This window comes from Ammospiza nelsoni, chromosome 3, assembly GCF_027579445.1.
Source record: "Ammospiza nelsoni isolate bAmmNel1 chromosome 3, bAmmNel1.pri, whole genome shotgun sequence".
Taxonomy (NCBI): domain Eukaryota; kingdom Metazoa; phylum Chordata; class Aves; order Passeriformes; family Passerellidae; genus Ammospiza; species Ammospiza nelsoni.
In genome coordinates, this window is record NC_080635.1 from 47,950,092 (window position 1) to 47,965,185 (window position 15,094).

The 15,094-nt window shown below is 39.7% G+C and overlaps 1 protein-coding gene across 1 annotated transcript in view; it reads right to left on the reverse strand.

The window, feature by feature from the left end:
- Window positions 1–15,094, reverse strand: part of UST (uronyl 2-sulfotransferase) — a 152,458-nt gene that overhangs the window by 75,803 nt on the left and 61,561 nt on the right. The window contains exon 3 of the mRNA XM_059468150.1: window positions 3,835–3,990. Coding sequence (XP_059324133.1) covers window positions 3,835–3,990 — 156 coding nt within the window. The remainder of the gene's footprint in view (window positions 1–3,834; window positions 3,991–15,094) is intronic.

Sequence of the window (15,094 nt, forward strand, 5' to 3'; positions counted from 1 at the left end):
CAAGTACAGATGATCATATAATCCCAAGTTTGAAAATAAATAAAAGCAGCAGAAGATAAACAATCCTGGCAAACACTGCTAGGGAAGAGATGAGTCAGAACACATCCATGGTTGGAGGGAGAAGCTGTAGAAATTGGAGAAGTACGAAAGGAGCTTGCACCTGCTGGGATTAAGAGCTGTTTCTCTCTCTCACTGCTGCCCAGAGCTCTCCTGAAGGAACTAGGCAGCTTCAGTGAAACCTAGCTGAAAAATACACTAATTTGCTCTTGAAATTAACTTGCAATGGGCAAGCAGTATTGCGATGGGTTGGTGCTGTATTGCAAATAAAGCTCCAGCAGATGGCACCGTGAAGTGACTCCAGGAGGGCTGGATGGGATGGATTTTCTCTAGCCTCAGCATTGTTCCTGCACAAAACCTCAACTCTGGCCTTCGAGACAGGTCGCCTTTCTCTCTTCTGGAGATGGCTAGTCCAGTCCCTGTGCTAACCACTCAGGGAAGTCCCACTTTAACTGTTTGAGGTTTGCAGTAAGTAAATTCTACTGGGAACAAAAGGAAATAACCAGGTAACAATCCCACCCTAACAGACAAAATGTTACTGTATTTTTTTAAGATGCTGTATTTCAGTCTGAGAAATTGAGGTCAAAATATATAAAAATGGTGAGGCAACTGGGATTTTGCAATGTGGTCTGCTGTATCACACTACGGTCTCCACTAATATTGACACAAAAAGGACCAAAAAACCCCCTCTGTATCTATCTTCCCTGTGAGCTCTTTACTTTCTTCCACTGCTTTCAGTCTCTACTGAAGGCATGTAGGGCTCAGGAGGCACAAGTACCTACAAGAATTTTGGTATATCACTTTCATCTCAGTACTCATTTCCATAAACAACTCACAACTCCCAGGAATGAGACTAGATCTTCATTTTCAGCTCTCAAAAGCTTGGAATGGTTTCAAGAATTTCTTCACCTCCCCAGGCTGGTATGACCAATTTTCTGTCTTTAAAAGCATTTTAGAAAAATTAGTGATGGATTTTTAGTGCGTTGAACTGGAATTACACAGTAAGTTGGCTGCACAGCCATAATGATGGGTGGTAGAAGGAAACAATTTAAGGATAAACTACCAATTACTCTTGTATGTGACTGGCATTTCTATACCTATAAGCATACTCATTCTTACTTCTCTGAATGCAATAAAATGGTAGTGGAGGACAAAGTCAGGGCAGGGGAAGACTTCATTTTGCAGCAGTTTGAGTGACATTTTAAAGCCACATGAATTAGGTTAATATTATGTGTTATTTCCTGTATTTAATTTACTTGAAAATATTACAGCAAATGGCAAGCCATATATTAATACATCTGTTTCCAGAACTCACTCCCTTATGCCCACAGATGTTCAAAGGCTGCACTTCTAATTGCTGGCAGACACACATAATTTGGGAAAATTTCTTAGTAGGAAGCAGACTGGAAAAGGCAATGAGAATATGGATTCCAATTATGTGCAATCCCCACAGCCATTAAAAACACCTACATGCTTAACTTTATTTAACAACGGCAGACTGCATAAGCTAAATATTTACAGAAAAGTCTTGGCAGGATCAGGGCTTTAACCAAACACAGGACCCAGAAATGACAGAAGGAAGAGAGACATATCATCTCAAGTGAGAAGCCCATGCTCATGCTGAAGCCTACAGCCCAGCCCAGCTTTCTTTCTTCTTGTTCTAATGCCTGGAGCCTGAGATCATTCATTGCCTTAACTTCCTCCTGTTACACCACATTAAAGGTGGAAACCATCATTTATTTTTTCATATTCTGCTCTTAAAAATTGAGTAGACAACTAAAAATGCCCTCAACAACAGAATAGTTACTGTCTCCAAGCATGTTCTCTGGTGATCAAAGGCACTTTTCAGCTAAAATACTCAATAAATTATGAGCCTATTGTAACTATGGAAATAAACCATAAATAAAAATAAAGAGACTCAAATTATGGCAGGGAAATCTATAGAGTAAATCATCAGCTCTGTAGCAATACTTCCAGCAGATTTGCCATTTAGTAAATTAACCATTTGGGGAGTGCAAAAAGTAAGGCAGATAATTATTTGTCAGTGTGTTGGTTGCATCAAAAGTATGTCTGGGTCTCTCTGGAATCTCCACATGCTGGACAAAAACATGGAAAACTGTGAAGAAGTGATCTTGTATCATGTTTTAACAAAGGAAAATCCACCTACCAGAGAAAGACAGAAAAGAACTGAAAGGAAGAAGCTGATCACAGTGAAAGCTGGCAATTACTATCACCTGAAAGATTTTTGGGATTTATGGTATGTCCCTCAATCAGCAATGAAAACTGGTGAAAGATACAAACAAAACCCGAGCAGTCCTACCCACAGAAATCCCATATCACAGCAGAAAAACTAAGCAGACAGGCTCTGTAGCACAGGATAGTTTGACTCCTTTCTGATGGGACCATATCGCCACCTTCCCAGGCTGCACAGGGCTGCCATAGGATACACATGGGAATGCTGCAGCAGATGCAGAGCAGGCATTTCCTTGGCCACAAGCAGGGGCAGTGAGGGGACACTGTCCCCCTCCACAGCCTGTTTGTGGTGTGCCACATCCAACCATGCATAGCAGCTGTTTTTGGGCTGGCATGGCAGCCCTGCCCGTGGACCCCATCTCTGGCTGAACTTGACTTATGGAGTGTTAGGTCAGTCAGCTGCAGTGGGACTCCGTGGACATCTTGAAGGGGAGGAAGATGGTACCTGAAGGAGCAATATCAGCTCCTAAATTTTCTTTTGGAGTGAACTGCTGCATCTAAAATAACAAACTTGTGCTCATGAACAGGCTGCAAGTAAATGACCCCCAATCACAGCACAATGTCACTGGCAGGCCCACAACCATATTTTGATCATTGCACACATCCTTTTGTGGTTTGCAGGCTGCTATTTCTAGAAGTGACACAGGCAGCAATTGCAGCCTTTACCTGATCAGCAGCTCAAAATAGCAGCAGTGGGCAAGGTGTGCAGCATCCGACTACAGACATGCACTTTGAGTCTGAGGTTTTCCTGCACCACTTGTATCAATCTACTCACAGAAGTGATACATACAGTGGGTACCCTGAAGAGAGGAAAATTTAAATAAGCAGATCTGTCACAGAAACAAAGCTGCAGAAGTAATCCTTCTACAACTTTAAGGGAACATGAAAAAGGGTGTTTGCGTTATGACGTTTCATGCAGTATTTCCACTTCCCTCAGTGAGGGTTGTGCAAAAACATGAAAAAGACAGATAAGCAAAAAGCTGAGATAGGATCAAGGACATGTCATATTATAGAAACATGGGTTAGCATGGCCCTGGGAAACAACTTTTTGAAGCAACTGATTACTAGAAGTGAATTAAGAAAGTCATCAAAAAGGACCTTTTTGGCTATTATTTACTCCTGCTCTGTTTAAGACCCAAGCTAGGTCTGAATAAGGTGTCCTGGTTATAGGATAAATGGCTGCAGATACATTAATACATGTCCCAGATCTGTTTGCACTTAACTTCACTGTACTGATCTTTCTTGCCTTGCTGGTAGTCCAACTGCTATGCTGATTAAATTCAAGAGCTGTCTCACTGGAAGTTAGTTTTTCTGGTTAGCTGCCACATCATGTTGTTCTTGGCTCTGCCACCCATTTCTCTTATTAAGTGAAGTCACTTAGAGAACGATGAATTCCGCATGATTACTCAGGACAAAGTAGCAATGCGTCTTTTTAACAGGATTATCTGCTAACATGCGCCTTTGTTTCTCAGTTTCATACACATAATAAGAAAACAGGGTCTAAGACAAGCAAGAATAACTTACCTGCTCATTTTTGGTCAGTCTTGTTTTGTTATGTATGTCAGATGTAACCAGATTGAATCCATGTTTCTCTGATAAAATTCTTAAAAGCAAAACCACAGTTCGACTTCCACACTTTCCAACTCTGTTGTAGACCACCTGACTGGGGAAAGGAAGTACCTAAACAAAGATTGAGAAAAAAATTGAATCAATACATTGACATTTTGTTTCTGTGTACTTCTCAATAACATGCTTTTACCTTAAACCAACAGTCACATAGAGAAGAATTTCTAGACCCTAGGTCAGAAGCATTCACTTCCCCTAGGAAGGTAGAAGCTCTTCAGAAAAGAAACAGCATGGCTCAGGGAAGTGGCAAGGTGAGATTTCCCCCTTGAGATGCAGTTAAATGCAACAGATTGACAACTACTCCAGAAACACTATTATTATTATTATGTTGGTAATGATCTAGATCTTACTGCTTGTAATCTCAATGCAAATACTCATCTTTAGTTGACTATCTCCCGTAAAAAGAATTTAAAGGAGTGAATTTGCACTACAGTTTGGGAACTTGAAGTCAAGCTGACATAATGCAGGAGGAATGAATGCTTGGATTGCAAAACTTCAGCTTAAAAAGAAACAAAAGCAACCAAATAACAACCAGTTGCACAGAGCTGAAATTAATCAACCCTTTTAATTTAAAATATAAACATGAATCTTTCAAACAGACTCAGAACAAATCATGCCACTGGTCAAGGATCTACGTGCAGAATAATAAACAGGGCCACAGGGGGCCTGAGGCCAACTGGCACAGTCTAATCACCTCTGTACAGGTAATGTTCATTAAAAATCTAAATAGAACAGCAACATCCAGCCTGGCCACTGGGAATGGTGTCCAGCCCACACTAACTCTTGCACCCTGCTCTCCTTCCCAGGAAACCAGAACAAGCAAAAAGTAACTCAGCGTCTCACAGTCTGTCAGATGCAGCCTTATTTCGTTCCTGGATGATGTCTATACACTATTTCAGCAAAGGGCATTCTGGAGTCACACTATTGCACTAGACAAGTATTTGCTGTAAAGCACATACAGCAGCATGTGATAATACAGGCCCAAAGGAAACTGTTTCCAAGCCTTTAAGTTGGCTAACAGAGTCAGGAGCTCTCAGTTTCACCCACAGTGGGGCATAAACAGCACTTAAGGAAAGATAATTTTTCTATTAAGACAATGGCACAAAACGTATCCTGACACAGGGCCTGCACCTGGGTTCCCGGCAACCTGTGTTCAGCACAAGGAATGGCCACAGTGATGTCTCAGTGGTCTCTCTGCATATAGCTACTCCTGCTGCTGATGCAATCATGTTCCTCCAGCAGAAGGAATTCTAACATAAAAGCAGTCAGATGAGGCATATGGCACTTCTCAGTGCAGAGTACTTCTTCACTGCATTTGAACTGCTAATAGATCTTGATCAAGGAAGCAAAATGATTTGTCAGGCAACCCTTCAGACTACTTTCAAAGAGAACTGCCAAATAGAAAGAAAAAAAAAAGGAAAAAATCTGTATTCCCTTATAATGGGAATCTACTGGCACTTTGCTCTCAGTGTAACATTTCATGAACAAATGAACATTGCTGGTGTTACTGGTTGCAATGTTTAGGATATCCTGCACTGCAACCTAAATATGGAGGCCATTTTCCCCCAAATCACCCTGGGAAGGACCAAGTATTGGGTGTTCATGGCCTCAGTTAAGTTGGAGGATGTTGCATCTGCTGATTCAGCAAGTAAAGAAGGGCCTCTCAAGGCCCATACAAGCCCCACACAGTGCAGTATGTCTTACTATTTTGTAACATTTTTAGGGTTTTCTATGAGAAACATAGTCCCCATATTTCTTTATCAATCTTTCCTTCAGAAGCCTTGCTTCCTACGAAATGCAAAATCTCAGCTTCAATTATTAGAGAACTCCTAAGGTGATGAATTTAACATCCCTGTGCTACAGATGTAGCTAACCTTTCCCAAAACTACTCTTAATGGTGTCTGAAAGGTTAACAATTGAACACATTTTATTATGCTGATTATCAAAGAGAACATGAGCCCTATTTTGGATTGTCCCCTTTTTGGTTCATTTCTTTGCATAACAAAGACTAGCATCACTACTTGTCCCAGTCCTGCAGCACCACCCACACATCACTGCAACTTGTGGGTTGGGAATTACTCCTCTGCTTAGACACATGCTTTTGGAATACTTTGCTGTGTGAGTGAAAGCCTTCAAGATACATGATAAGTAGATGCTGACAAGTGTCAGTGAACAGGAAAGAGCACATACACTATATGTTTGTCTAGCATTCCAGAACTTAGATGAATGATGAGAGTTTGTAGAGTCATGGAAATATTTTTAAGTGCTTCATAATTATTAACTGCTTTGATTTTGCTAGCAGTTTGGACTAGGCAAGATAGTGAGCAAATTTTTTTCTTTATTTGTACTTCAGTCTAGTACAATTTTACTGCTCACAGATTACACTCAAATTCTAATTAAATCCTTGACTGGATTATCCAGTAACTTTGGGTGAATCTTATAAAAGTAATTCTTTAAAAGCTAGATAAAATTAAAGGAGGCCTTTGTAAATTCTCTATTCTAAGTCCAAACAACAGCTTGGAAAAATGACAGTAGTTACCAAATTTGGCCAGTTCTCACATTCGTTTCTGAAACTCACCTTCCTGCACACAAACCATGGTAACCCCCAAAAAGACACGACAGCAAATACTCACTGCAGAAAAAGGAACCTGAAATAAAGGGCTATTATTTTCAGACACTTATTTAGCTTAAAGGAGACCAATGTATCGATGCCTTGTTTCAGTACACAATGAATGCACTTAGGTGTAATCAGACAAGATTCAAGAGAAGCGCTGCAGCTCAAAGGTCACTTGAAAAGAAGAATCACGAGTGGTAACCAGAACTTCCCTTGCAGCACTGCTGAGTGTGGTTGGCTTTTGGGATGCTCTCCTGAAACTCTGCTCACGTTTCCTCCGTTTACGTCACCATTGCACTTATCACACCCAGACGCCCCACAGGGTGTGTCCAGTGCACAAAGCCATGCAGTACACAGGCTTCTGGTGCACAAGCAAGGTTTGTTTAATGTGACCAGTTCCCTCAGGATGCTGCAAATCTGCTTTCTGTATTTAGAAAATGTTGAAGTTATTTGAGGAGAAGAAATATAACTTCCAAAAGCATGAGTTTGTATCAGACAAAACTAAAAATGCAAGAAATGGAAAACTTCTCCAGGGAAGAACTTTCTTTTCCCCCTCATGATACTCACAAGACAGACAATACAAGAGATGGTGGCAGAGAAGGCACTTAGAAAGAAGGCTCCTATTGTGAGAAACAGCAGTTGGACATTTATAAAATGCTAATTGGATTACATTTTATTATTACTTATTACCTAAGAGTAGGTATCAGGTAGACTGACTAACTGCTGAGATGATGCTCTATCAACTTGATATTAATGTAACAATACACACAACTGCAAAATAATTGCAGAGTGACTTTATTGAGCACTCTATCAAAGCCCAGAGGTGATATAAACAATTCAAACATATAATTCACTTTAGAGTTACACAAATTAGCACTTACAGCCATAAAAAAGTAAAACCCACAGTATAATTACAACAGCTCTCTCCAAGAGTTTGGAAAGTTATGACAATTTACTTGTCAGTTCAAACAGGGTTTTTTTTTTGTTTGTTTCATAATTAAAGAATAACCACTATGAAATGAAATCAGGAAGAAAAAGCAAGTTTAGACCCAAATGAACTTGGATTACAGAAAATGACTGTCAAGTACCTCTGCAGAGAGGTCTGCCAGTCTCAGAAAAGGAGTCATTCAACAGATAACCTGACAAAAACCCAGTCTTTCATCTTCAGTGGGGGCTTTGTCTGCAGATAAATCTTTGCACCATTAAAAAAAAATTTAGGCTGGATAATTACTTGTAGCATCAGCGATGTAGGGATTCAATCATAGGCCTAAATTATTCCACTTTTACTGAGACAAATCCATTACAATTTTGCCCATTTGCCAAAAATTTCCCAGTCCAGGTACAAGTTGCCCAGTCTCTGACTCGTTTCAGGAGTACAGTGGATACTTTATTCACACCTCCTGCAAGTAAGTGACCCCTGTCCTTACACACAAGTGGGGCCAGAAGCAGATGCCAGAACTGGCTTCTCCTTTCTGAGCAGACACTAACCTGTGGTCAGGCAGTGCTCCATGTTTATCAGGTGAGTGAGGCCAATAACACACAAAGTACTGATAAGATTGTGGAAACAATGCAACATTTGCTGGCATATCTTTATACAGCATTACACCCTCCCAGTCCAACCTCTTAATTTTCTTTTCCTGTCCAACTGAGACAGAATTATAAGAATTAAAAAAATGGCTTAATTGGTCAAAGGAATGGCCCATTTGACTCATGAGAGGAGGATGATACTCATAAGGTAACTACAAACCTGACAGCTGTCAGAAGCCCATTTCTCTCCAGTACCTCTCTTCTTTCTCCAGTGTTCTCAAAAATTATACATGGCATGTTACAAGGCACATCCTTCCATGCTGCCTGAAACTTTTCTTACACAACTTGTTCCATTTTTTTTTTCTCACCATGCATTTAGTTTTTAATTAATCTTCTATGATTTCCAGAGAATATCTGTTCTCACATTGTGGATTTCATGAAGACAGATCAGATAATTCAGTCATCAGCTTTGAGATCTTCTCAGATACATTGGATGCTCTTTTCAACTGAAGTTTTTCACAAGCCTGCCATGGTCTTTAATGACAAACTCAAAGGCCACTAAGAGAAAGCCTTCCAAAATTAAGTTCAGGAACTGCTGCTCAAAACTCTCATTTCAAACAAGTAACAACTTGCTCAGTTTTAAAGCAATCACAATGAAAAGTTGCTAATACAAAGTTATGTCAGCAGAAAACACGACTGAAGGGTGAACAAGGGAGTAAACAAAATATAGCTGGAATCCTTCTTCCCCATCTAAACCACACAGTTCCAGTTATATAAACAGTCACCTGTAGAGTGTAGTGATGCTAGACAGAGACAAGCTTTTTGAATTAATCAACTCTAAAGCAGACCAGACAGCATGGTCATCTCTACGGGTCACTGAAATACACTCGAAGAGAAAAGAAGAAAACCACATGAAAAGGTAAAAATTAAATTTGTTTGTTTTCAAAGTTTAGATGTCATATAGCTGTAGCAGAGCATGGAAAGTAAGGCAGAAGAAGAAACAGAATATTCTTCTGTTGCATTCTCATTAAGAAACTAATTTAATTGAAAAAGGGTGACTTCCTCCCTCATCACCACAAACAATGCATTTCATCTGTTAGACAGATGACATATTTGGAAGACTAAGTCAAAATGTGTTCTCTAATGGTTCAACATCCCTAAGTACCAAGCTAAATTGAAAACATAAGCACAGAGCACCAGCAGCAAAAGGAAACTTGGTTGTAGACAGTCCTCGAATTTATTAAGACTAAAGAAAAGCATTACTATGAAGTGTTTGCCAAAGCCTATGGTCCCTGATGTGTCCCACAAGACAGATCTGTGTAGCCAAAATCAAAACTTGCAGTAATTTTCCTGTGAAGAAGCACTGCACACTTACAAATCTAAAAAGAACTGAGTTCAAAGCATAGACAAGTATTCCCATTAAGTCTCCCATCAGGTCCTATTACAATATACTGCAGCTATAGAAACAACATCAATAACAGTCTGGGAAAGTTACAAAGAAAAGGACAAAGATCCAGTTTCTAATGTTCAAAGTTTTGGATGCATCTTGTCAACATGTTTGGGTTCGCTCATCTTATACCTTACACCTCATTTACTCATCTACAACAACAGGTTGCAGCAGAGCAAAACCCCTGCACTTCCAATCTGCTGCACAAGACTACCCACACCACAGGGAGTGCAGAACCAGGTTTATTTCAGGCATGTGAAGTTGCAGCAACGCAGCAACATTCAAACTGGGCACATGTATACGAAGTCAAACAGGTTGGCAGAGAGCACATGCTCTGTTCACTGAGCACTTTCAGGTACTCACTGATATTAGGCAGCCTCTGGAGGTGAGTGGCACTCCTGGCTTTCATCACCCAGCAACACTCACTTGCACTTAAGCGATGGCAGCTCAGTTCCAGCTCCTTCCAGGGATGAAGCAGGGGACAGAGAATCACCCTACTAAATGGATAATTGCTTTGGGATGGGGTACAACTACCATCTCTAGACTAATTAAATCTTTTCCTTTTGGCCCTTATTAACATAGCACGCTTTTCAACCTCTTCTGAATTCTTCTTGGTTTCCTCTGCAGTTCACAACTTGTTCACCTCTTTTGGGGCCAAAATCATATACAGTGCTGTATCTTGTATCCCTGGTGCCAAGGAGAACTGAACAGTTTCTGTTCACATCTTGGAGATATCTCTTTTTAATACATCGCAGGCCAGAGTTTAGAAGCATCAAAGAATATGGTACTGTCCCTACTATAGATGCAGAGGGATGCAGAACAAAGCTATTGCTCTTTTTCTTCTTTACCCTACACGAGTGAATCCTACATGAGAAAAAGAACTGGAAGACCCTCATTAGCTTTCTTATGAAAAGCAGTATATTTTTCTCTTTTTAAGTTAATCACATTGTGGAAGTTATCTTTCTGGTAGGCACCCACCTTGTAAGAAGATAAAGCAGACGAATTATCTAAGAACATGATACTGGTATTTGTTGAGAGAATTAGCATGAGGTCAGGTAGGTTAAGAATTTTAGTGTCACTTTAATTACCCCATTTTCCACTAGAAGGTTTAACCTACAATATCAAAAACCCCTTAAGCTGCAGAATTTGTGCAAGACTGATTTTACCTCCAGAGCAGCATCACGTTATATGTATCTTGGAACTGTAAAGTTTAAAATTGCCGTTTTTCCTTTGGAGCCCAGGGTTTTGTACATTCTGTGATGTGCTCAGAACACACTGGCACAGTTATTCTCTGTTTAAGTAGTAAATCCTATCACATCCAACGCACATGTTTATATTGGATACTTGCAAAATGAGAGATATTAAGTAACTAAGCCTGGTTTTAAAACTTTTTATAATACTTCACAGCACTGGCATTCCCTTAAGTAACCTCACCACCTTATGGTTGCTTCTGTCCTTCCAGTGCAATATTCACAAATTCACCCTGGGAGCCAATAATACTGGATTTGAATGTGGTGAGTGGCAGACTGAGTAATTTATTCCTCTGCATGCACTTGTCTTTCTTCACATTCAGGTTTAACTCTTCGGTAGCTATTGTGGTTGACTATTGATTGGGCTGCAGCTAGTGCAATCACCATTGCCAAGGACTGTCATGCCGAGTTTCAGTTTGTCCTTTACTTCAGGCTCCCTTTCAGTAACTCCACACTCTATTTTATAGTCTCTAGTGTGCTTGTCTTTTCCACTGTACTTTGAACAGACACTTCATAAGCCAATCACAGTATGAAAGAAAGGTTGTTTATAGCCATAATTAGATTTAAATTTTGTAAAACAGGCCAGTTCTGCTGGACATGCTCATCACCAATGAGCTGTCTCTGAGGTGCTCTTGCTCTGCATGCTTGCAGGAACTCAAAGGGAGTTCCTTCCATAGCTCCTGCAGGGAACAGATTAAAATCTAGTTCATGGCATGGTCTCTTTACTTGGAAGTAACAACGCCAAGAAGCACCTACAGGAAGGACAACATGCTGCTATCCAACTCTTCCAGCAGAACCAGAGCTCAGCAGAAATCAATAAAATTACTTAAATGCCCAAAATACTTTCCCTTACAAACCATGTCCTGAATCACAAATGGATCTTGTGGTACTGAAGATGGCACAACAGAGTCAGTAATAGAGGAGGCCCAACATCAAGTGCTCCCATTTCACTCTTCTGCACTTTGAAATTATTAATTTGACTTGATCAGAGGAAAACCAAACCTCATTCCGCTGACCAGGGCATGACTCCTTCCCATTTTAACAGATGGAGGCTCTCCTTGCATCTACTGAAAATCCCCAGTAGTGCCAGCCACAAAGGCCTCCACACTCCCCAGGACGTCAGGATGCTGTAGGTGCTGTGGCAAGAACTACCTTGCCCAAACTCCTTCACCTTAATCACCGTAATACTGCCACTCCCACACTGACTTCTTCAGCCCAGCCACAAAGCCCTGTCCTCTTTGCCTGATGCTTTGGCTCTGCTTCTGACCACACGTAGGCACGTTCACAATCTCCTATCAGATTAAAGCTTATGACCCTTTCCAGAGTACTTCACTCCTATTTACAGTTTCCTGAATTAAACTTTATCCTTTCTTAAAGCCCGAGTAGAAGACTGGCAGGACCTATCAGCTCATCTTCAAAATCATGAGGCTTTCAAAATTATACTAGAATTCTTACTTGGTGGTTGTTTTTTCAGTTTTGTAACACTCCCCAGCATCCCAAGTTTCAGATTTTTTTTTCCTTCAAACATCAGAGCTACGAAAATTCCTTCAGTTCAGGATTTAAGAATACCATTAACAAATATAAGACATGTGGTAGAAACCTGAGTGATACTCATCAGCCTCAAGGCTCAGCAAGATTAACCAAATCAATTTGTCACTCAAAAGATACTCTGTCATGTTATCTCTATGCAGAATGACAGATATTTGTTTTTCCACTGAAGGTTTAGGTCATCCAGACCCAGCTGCAATTGGACATTGGTATTATAATCCACCACTTCTTAATAAAAAGGTAACGAAGGCAGTTATGATTGAGTTGCCATGACCTATAACATATAATGTGCTAGTTTATGAATATCTTCCAATCATGAAAAGAAGGAAAGGAAGAAGAGAGGAATGTACTAGACAGCTGGAAATCTAAAACTGTAATCTCTAAGAGATATTCATGTGCTGTGTAATAATCTGCATAGATTATTTGCAGGTGAACAAAGACCATCTCAGAATGGATTATGTCCTAAATTTCAATGAAAGCACAGAGCTTTACTAGCTTCAGAAATTGTGATTATGCCTTGTGTACTTCTTTAGCTACAGCGTGTGACATAGAACAAAACCTACAGGTTGAAAATTTGGTGATATTAAATTTTTTTCTATTTTGGGTAATACTGGGTAGGCTGCTGGGTTAATGCCAGAGATAAGCAAGATTCACCTTTAAGCACACACACAGCATGACAATTAAAGTACCACCAAAAGGCAAAATATTTTCCAAGCATCTTTGAAATTAGATAAAAACTACAGACTACTGCAGTAGTCACAAAACCTGCATACCTGCTGTGTAAGTCTTTTAAAATTTAAGGGCTGCAAATGTCAGGCTTAGTAAAAATCCAGCTCACTACTGTTTAAATTTTTGCAAGACATCAGCATGCACAGAAACCCTCACAGATTTATCTTCTTGTGACAGGCAATCTGGCTTTAATTTCCCAAGTCTCTCTGTACTTCCATTTATGATCAGTCAGCCTCCCCATATCAACAACTTTCTGATATGCTATAAACTGAAGTTGTATTAAAAAGTAAGTAATCATCTATTTTGATAAATCATGGAATCAAGTGATTGTTTCATCCTTAAGATTCTTGAGCAATAAATTAAAGTGAACAAAACAAACAAATTAGTGCTCCAGTATAATTCATATATTTTTATGATCCAATTCACACTTAATAGTAGAGATACAATTCCAGCCTTTGGATATATCTCCATACTATTACAGTGCTGTATCATTCACCACCTGCTTCAGCAGAACTGCAAAGAATTATGAATAACAGACAACGGGGTAATACTCTGTAAAAACCAGATTTTTCTTCCCTTGAGATACTATCATTTACAAGGAATGAAAACACAGTTTAAAAAGAACATAAACCAATTATTCTACAAATATTTTATACTGTATGCTAGTTTTAGCTAGGATAGAGTTAATTTTCTTTACAGTGGCTATTATGGGGCTGTTTTGGATTTGTGCTGAACACAGCATAAATACAGAGATACTCTGTTATAATATAGAGACTTTTTATTATTGCTGACCAGGCCTTACACACAGCCAAGGTCTTCTGTGTGCTTTTATTTTGGCAAGTAGATTGAGGGTGCCTGGGAATTGGAAGGAGATACAGCTGGATAGTTGACCCCAACTGGGATATCCAAAGGGATGTTCCAGACCATATGACATCATGTCCAGTATATAAAGTGGGGAGAAGAAGGAGGAAGGAGGAATATTTGGAGTGACAGGGCTTGTCTTCCTAAAGTCACTGTTCCGTGTGGTGGGGCCCCGCTCTCCTGGAGGTGGCTGAACACCTGCCTGCCCATGGGAAGCTGTGAATTAATCCCTTGCTTTGCTTTGCTTGTGTGTGTGGCTTTTGATTTCCCTATTAAACTGTCATTATCTCAGCTCATGAATGTTTCACCTTCTATCCTTCCCACTTTCTCCCCAGCCCTGCTGGTGGGAGAGTGAGTGGCCGTGTGGGGCTTGGTTGCTGGCTGGGTTAAACCACAACACACTGCTTCTAGTAAACAGAGGGAAGTGGAGAAATGCTTTATGGGTTTTTTAAATTGTAGTATTTTATTGGCTGTACTAGGCCTACAAGCTCAGTTTTACTGTAAAACTGCTTCAAACTCTAAAAAGGATCTTTGTGGTTAAGACACTTGGTGAATTCTCTCTTCGTATTTTATCAGCCAAGTACTAAGCCTGGTGACCGTAGGAAATTACTTACTCTATTTTAGCGTTGCTAAATTCTGATGATTTCTGCTAGCTGAAAATTTGTACACTGCACAATAATCTCAAGTCTTCATTTTATAAGCAGGATAGAATATTTTTTAAATCACTGGAATCTTTCCTAGCCTGTCCTGGAACGATTACTTTAAAGATAATCTGCCCATTTTTCAATTAAAGCTAAATAGACAGTTTCAACTCTATCAAAAACAACACTACTTTTCATGCTCTTAAAATCCCTAGTAAGTATATACCTAAAAGAAAACAAATCTTGCTTGGTTCTAAGTAGTGTGGAGTTGGTTGGTTTGTTGTTTATTTTTTTAATTGGTTCTTTGTTTGTTTGGCTGACTTTAAATCAAGCACTTAATCCCTAACAAATCAATCACTCAAGACTGTAGAGAGCTGAAGGGTTAAAACCATGTTCTCATAAGGGATAGCTAGAACTAAAACACTATTTCAAATGAAGCATGAAGTATCCACTAAAAAATAAATAATCAAAACTAAAAAACTAAAAAAAATACACAGCTTTAAGCCCTTATATTAATGTCTTAATTCTGCTATCAAAATAC